We start from the raw sequence: 7,347 nt of genomic DNA, 5'->3' as shown, positions 1-7,347 counted from the left end.
TTGAAATCTTCACAATCATGTCTTGATACATTTCTAAATCCTTCTTCTCCTATAGAATCTCTTCCTTGACCATCTCCTTCATTACACATAGGATCCCTGTCTTCTTTCATGCATGAAGATTTAAATGAATCCTTTCTAACATTTGGATTAGAAGATGTTGTACTACCAAGAAAATAATTTCTGCATGGGTCTTCTTTCTCAAGTTCTTGCAATGTTTGAAGTAAAGAAGGATGTACTTTGTTAGGATCCAGGTGTACATTGCCATAGAATCTTTTTAAAAATTCAACCTGATTGGGATCAATGGAAATATGACTTTAATGAGCAATAGGTGCAAGTATGGGGATACCTTTTTGACCACCACTATCCATCTTCATTTGACAAGAAACACTTTTATTATCAAGTTCTTCCTTATGCTCACATGTGGAACTTCCTTTTGAAAATGATTTGGGTCTATGAGAAAAAAAATTGATTATCTTTACCATCATCTTCATCTATCTTTTGTAAAATTCGAAGCAAAGATGGATGAATCATTCCTGGGTCAAGTTTCTGTCTACCATAGAAACTTTTCAAGAAGCTTGCCTGCTTAGGATCAATTTGATTTTGCTGAGATACAGGTGCATAAGAGGCATTTTTAGTATTTCTCATTGCCAATTTAGTTGAAACACATTTTTTAGCAAAGACTTCTTTATCTTTATACGCTGAATCTTTTTTCAAAAAGGATTTTTGATCATGAAAAAGAAAACCACAATTCTTTCCATCCTCTTCTTCAATCTTATGTAAAATTCAAAGTAAGTGGGGATGAACCATTTCAGGGTCCAACCTCCTACCACCATAGAAATTCTTCAAGAATTCAACTTGCAAAGGCTCATCAGGAATCTGTTTCTTAGGATATGAAAAGTATTCATCATCACTATCACTATCACTGTCACTTCCAACTTTTGCCTTGTACCAAACCATGATTCTAAATTGCCACCTTCAAATAGAGTCATTGATAATCAATCTTTAAAATAGAGTCGCCAACTTTCATTCTAGGGAAGGTACTTTTTATCAACCATGTTATTGATTATTGTTCACTTGGTTTTGGATGTGACCAAGATTTTGCTTGTTTCTTCTCGGGATAACTACTATTCTTTCAATGATTACAACATTGTGACCAATAGGAGCTCTTCACAAGATTTCCCCAAACTCTTCTTCTTCTTCAACAACTTGATTCACTAGATGGTATTATTGAGCACTTCGTCTACACCTCCAAGCTAGAGTGTTCAAGTCTAAAATAATATCCTCCTGGGTGTCTTAGAAGCCAAGGTTTGGTTGGAGAATAGCAAAAATGTTCTCATGCGGTAGCACCATTGTGCTTCATTATAGGCGACTGTCAATCTTTCTCGTTCAATCTCCCTAGTAGAGTCATCAAAAATCTGTTGGTAAACAGATTTGTCACAGTAGAATTTTTCCAATGGAGTGTGTGGCAAACCGTTCACAACAGTTGGATAGGCCTTTGATATCTGGCCTTCCTCTGTGTTTAGAGGGGCAACTCCCTCGTATGATATAATTTTTAAAGGATTTTCGAATAAAGAATCTAAAACTAAAAACTGAGAAAGCTCATGATGACAAACAAACCACACGACTCCAAGGCTTTCTCGAACTACTAAATTAAAACCGCTAATAACAACAATCAAGATCTACACTTGAAAACTATTACTAGCACAATGCTGATCCACAAATTCATAAACATCTACACCATACCGTGAGCATGCTCACTACAAAGAGAATCAACATTTCTAACAATTTAGATTCAGAAGAAGAGAACTCAAATTGCACATTCCTTTATTTTCTTGCACCAAGAATCTAATAGGAATTTTTTTATTACAAAGACAAAATCTATACATACTTTCCAAATATCATCTCTTAACCAAAATTTTAGCATAGTGCTCCCTTTTTCCAAATTCCAAAAAGTCCCTTTACAAAGCCCAAAAGAGCCCTTATATAGACACAGAGGTTAATGACTACCTCTTCGTGGTTAATAACCACCTCCAAAATACATGAGAGAGGTTAATTAACCTCAATAAAATTAACCTTAAATGACAAAGATCACTAATTAAAATGTATGACTTGGAACATATCTTCAGAAGATTGAATCATTGACTTGATGCTTGGATATATCCGCTGGCATTTACCGAGATATTCCATCTCGTGAACAGATGCCAACTGGATAGTTGATTAGATATCAAAATGCCAAATAAAGTAGTACATCGAAGTCCTATTGCACATTGACCAAGTGTTGTCGATTCACTAATCGGGCTTGTTCTTGTTGCAGACGAAGGGCAACTTCAGCTGCTGCTATTGCTGCCTATCTCTATCTACGACGGTGTATAACACTCAATGCCCGAGCCATGATGTAACAAGGCAAGATAAATCCTGCAGCTCGCAGAAGGAAAAGAGTGAAAAAGGTTGAACCATCCTCATCTCCTCCAGAATTTGTTATAGCAAGTGCATGTCGTAAAAGCAGAAGAGCCATGAGAATCAAAGCTGTAGATCGGAGACATGATGCACCACTTGAATTCACTAATGAGTATTCACCATACTCGCTTTCAAAGAAGTGTCTCTCTGCTGCAACCATAGCAAGAAGGCGAGGATCACGCAGGTCCAATTTTGCTTCAGATACTTCCCAACTTGACCTGATATCAATGGGAATGTCATCGGAATAAGCTGGCTGAGGAGCAGTATAACCGAGCTTGTATTGCTGATGGCATATCTCACAGGTAATGTCTCCTTTCTCATTGCACCAACGTTGCACACATTTGCGATGCGCATACTTCAAACTCCCAGAACAGGCACACGGAGATTCCATGTTTCTATCATCATCCTCGTCCTGGTAGATACGACACTCAACCATAGTGCATGGACCGTCTCCATAGTCGAAGGTGGGAGAGTCAGGAATCATCTCCGAGGACTTGGAATACAGAGGAGAAGCCTCTTTACAAGCCTCAGGAGGAGAATCTAGTGCCAATACCCTATTTTGCTGGAAGGGAACCTGACCATGTTGTGATGGCCTCTGGGCCTCGGCTATAGCTGATTCCAAGGTGGAAGCGGTTATCGAACGGTCCACACACAAGATAAAATGATCTCCCATTGACCGATCCCTTGCAAAGTCACACCGTCCTTAATGATCAACTCTTTTCTTGCTTCGTCGTGTAGCAGATATTTTCTATTAAAGAGAATATTCAAGCTTGATCCAGCATGTATAGTAGAGAGAACTTGATCTATCTTGCTTTGGCTGAATGGAAAGGCCTCTCCACTCCATAACATTATTGCAGACAGTGCACCATGATTTGCAATTTTTCCTTCTTCATCAAAACAATACAAAGTGGATTTTTTTAAAATTTCCATTATATTAGAATTAGGAAGAACTATCCAGCTTATGTTTTGAATAGCACTTGTGTAAGTCCCAAGCCCATAAATTCCATTTTTTAAATAGAGGAATCCAGATCACTTTCAAAATGGTGGGCTTTAGATGCTGCTGATGGTCCACTGTGATAGGCAGGGCTTCTATCTTCTTACAGCTTTTCAGGTTTAGGTACTCTAGTTTAAAACATCTCTGTAGAACATGGCTACATATATTCAGCTCAGTGCGATTAATCCTTCAAACAAAGATATTTAAGGTTGGCGAGATTGCTAAAGGTTTCTGTCAGCTCTTTTAGACTCTTGCAGCAAGAAAGATTTAAATGTTCCAAACTGATTAAATTCCCTAAATCGTGTGGGAGGAACATCATGTTTTCGCAGCCCACTAACTCTAGATGTTTGAGTGACTGCAAATAGCAAAATGAGCTTGGCAGGGCCGTCATTGTAGAGGAGAATATCTGGCCTTTATTATCAAGCTTTCCCTTCAGTACAAGCTTTTCTAGGTACATCAACTACCCTATTGATCCTGGGAAGTCGGAGAGGATGCCATTAATGCTCAGGTGTCTCAGTTCCATGGGTGCCTTAACTCTACTGCTCCATAATGTTGTAAGGCTCGATTGAGAATTGATCTCCAATACCCTTAAGTGCTCGAGAGGTATCCACCAAGGGATCCTAGAGTATGGACAATTGCACCAGCGAAGCCATATCAAACTTGGGGAAGCTATGTTGAATATGTATCTTAAATCATCGCCTTGTGATAGCATCTCATAGAAACATTTCCAAGTCATATTACACTGCCCATTTTGCGTATACCTAACAATCAAAGCATTCTGGGAGATGACACCTTTCTCAAACATTCTCTCAAACACTTGACGTGCATCACCAATCCTCCTACATTCTGTGTACATGTCGAGTTGCAAATGAAAGAGAAACCAGTGGCATGCCTTGAGGGCGAAGGAAGTGTAAAACCCTGCAGCTATGTATACGGCTGTGCTTTTTGGATGGCCAAGGGCTCATTGGAGAATACCAATCTTCTTTAGGATTAATGGTTAGCTCTTTGTCAATACTTCTACTATGCAGCCTGCAAAACTGTCACACACAAAACTCCAGAATGGCTCTGCAATATCTTTAGCCTTTATAGAATCTAGAGGACAATATTCATCACCTTCGTAAAATCTAAATGTCTGAGTCATAGCAGAAACCATGAATTGTATAATATCTTCTTCTTTTGTTACAATTTTAATCATGCCCGCTAGCATTTCTTTGATTGAATCCTTGCCGTTATACTTAATATCTCTTGCTTTCTCGAGTGTTTTTCCTCCTCTTTGACAATGCCATTGAATCACAACTGCCACTTCATTTTAAAACTTACATGTGACACAGGTTAAAAACTGCCTCATAGAGGCTAAGAAATACGTGTTTTTGGAGAGCTTAATTAACCTACTCCAAAATGCGTATTTTGAAAGTTATCATTAACCTATTTAAAAAGTTAAGAAAAAAGCATTTTTGGAAAGGTTAATTAACCTACTCCAAAATGCGTGATTTGAAAGTTATCATTAACCTTTGAGAGGTTAATGGTTAATGATAGATTTGAAAACACGTGTTTTGGGTTTCAACATTAACCTGCGATAATTTGGAGCTCAGAAGTCAGATTTTAAAAATTTCAAGTGTTGAGCGGAGCTGGGAACGAGCCAAAGACATGAAGATTTAGAAACATACAAAAACTTGGAGATAAAAATACCATTTCAATGATTAAAATGAGACAAGTTTCAAAATATTAACCATGGCTTATAAGATTGGAACAATTCTATAACCGGGCAACAGTTTTCAAGATCTATAATTATTTCTAGCTCTTGTTTGTAGAGTACCAATGTCAACTAAGAACACATATGGTAAGCATATGTATTGGATACTCAAATAGTGTAGTATTTTAATATTTATGTTTACAGAGCTTCATGTTTTGGGTTCTGCACAATACCCAAGATTCTACAGAGTGGACATATATTTGGTTCAATACTTCAATTTTATGGCCTTATTCCATAGTGGGTAGGGTTTATTTGGGTATTGTAACTTTTGATGTGCAGATACTATCAAACACTATCAGGACAGGTGAGTTGCCCAAAAGAACTACCGAACTGGACTTTCAATTGTTGAAGCACTGGTGAAGCATCAAGACATCACAGTGAATTCATTCTATAATAAGCCCCAATATTATAATCCCATTCTTAAAGTTATTGTCCATCTATTCTAATATGGCCTAGTTGCACTGATGTCAATATTTCTTATCAAACTGAATATTGCCTACTTTTAAGCCTAAAATCTAGAGCATTTTTCGTAGTTTTTACAGCATGAAATCCAAATTTTGAATCATATCTCATGATTTTCTCTACATGAAATAATTTTTTTGTAGCATTTGTTATATTTTTTTCATAGTTATAATTTTTTTATAGTCTCACATGGTAATTCTTTTGAAGTAAGTCTACTTGTAAGATGCCAATTATTTGGCTACTATTATAAGCATTCAGGAAAAAGTGAAATAATTACTTGGCTTGAACAAGGTGAATCAACAAGATTAACAAAATAAGTGATTCTCTATTAAGGGAATGTTTGTATGTCAAATGTTTCTATGTCCAGATCATCAGTTTCATATGCACGAGTACTAAACAAAATTCTACTAGATTGTAGGACTTAAAAGAAAAAAACATTTTTCTAGAAGACATAGTCAGTTTCATAAAACTATTATTTTCGACCAGATAAATGATCATTTCATTGGTTTAAACGTAAGAGTACTGCCACTTCAAGATAGTAATAACTCTATAAATTCTTTTATAAATGCATAATTCTAATACAAGAAACTGCAATATTTGCTTGGTAGGAATTAATTCTCAGGGACATGATTGCAACAAAAGGTGGCGCTAATGAAATCTCATACCATGTGATCGAATGTCTTTTTTTAACCAATAATAAATTTTGTAAATCTGATAAAAAGTGTCAATGGAAGGGAGACTGCTGCATGGAGCTTCACAGATGGAAAGGCACTCATAAATTTTATGGACCTGACAATTTATGGAAAAGGATGTGTCATACTATATGTAACATATCATTCTATTTCACAGAAAGAAATATATTTACTTTTAAATTATGATATAAAAAGCATATTTATTAATTCCGTCAATGACAAGAAAAATTCTACGTTACCATTGATAAGAAACTTTCCGCTATTCACTAAATTTCTTCTCCTATAAAATCGTCTCCCACTTATCACTTTTTTCACACCATCTTCAATTCTAAATTTCCAAGCTTAAAGACTATGTGAAAAAGTCTGGTGTGCAGGATTATTTGAAATAGGTACAGTTAGTTCAGATTAGAGCATTGGTAGATGTTTTAGATGGTGCTAGTTCAATAAATTGGCGGCTGGCTTTTACCGAGACTAGATCATTCCTTAACGTGTCATTTTACCAGGACTAGATCATTTCTTAGTATGTCAAACATAGATTAAGACAGTTAAGCTTAATGCTTAAATGCCATGATTGTTTTTCTTATGTCAGTTTGGCAAAGCTTGAGCTTTCTCTGTAACGCATTGCTGGGAAAGTGATATAATTTGTATCGGAACTTTCTAATACTATGTCCACTTTAAATTTGGCAAAAAAGATGAGCAGTCAAGTTTTCTAGGTGGTAGCTATTCGATATATGTATAGAAAGGGGCAGGTTATTCGCTGCCATCCCTCCTTCCCCTATATCAATTTTCCATTATCTTACCCTCTTGTTTGATGGATACAATGCAGTTTTCCTTTTTCTAATAGATGTATGCTACTAACACCAGGGCAGCAGGAACTAGCGGAATAATTGAATAGTTCCTTACTGTAACTGGCTAATCTTAGGAATCTTCAGTAGTGGTGATTTCAAAGTTGTTATTATTATATTTATTGAAATATATTACTGGGATGT

The 7,347-nt window shown here is 36.3% G+C and overlaps 1 protein-coding gene across 1 annotated transcript; it reads right to left on the bottom strand.

The window, feature by feature from the left end:
- Window positions 1-2,141: 2,141 nt before the first annotated feature.
- On the bottom strand, window positions 2,142-3,171 carry LOC149538927 (uncharacterized). Its single transcript, XM_089798996.1, is given in 1 exon segment — window positions 2,142-3,171. A coding segment is annotated over 1 exon segment (873 nt). The 5' UTR covers window positions 3,131-3,171; the 3' UTR covers window positions 2,142-2,257.
- Between the last annotated feature and the right edge of the window lie 4,176 nt (window positions 3,172-7,347).

Source organism: Cupressus sempervirens, chromosome 9 (genome assembly GCF_028749045.1).
Source record: "Cupressus sempervirens isolate cs-2001-9-10 chromosome 9, ASM2874904v1, whole genome shotgun sequence".
Taxonomy (NCBI): Eukaryota; Viridiplantae; Streptophyta; class Pinopsida; order Cupressales; family Cupressaceae; genus Cupressus; species Cupressus sempervirens.
Note: the sequence above shows the minus strand (reverse complement) of the source record. Positions and strands in the feature narration are given on the sequence as shown.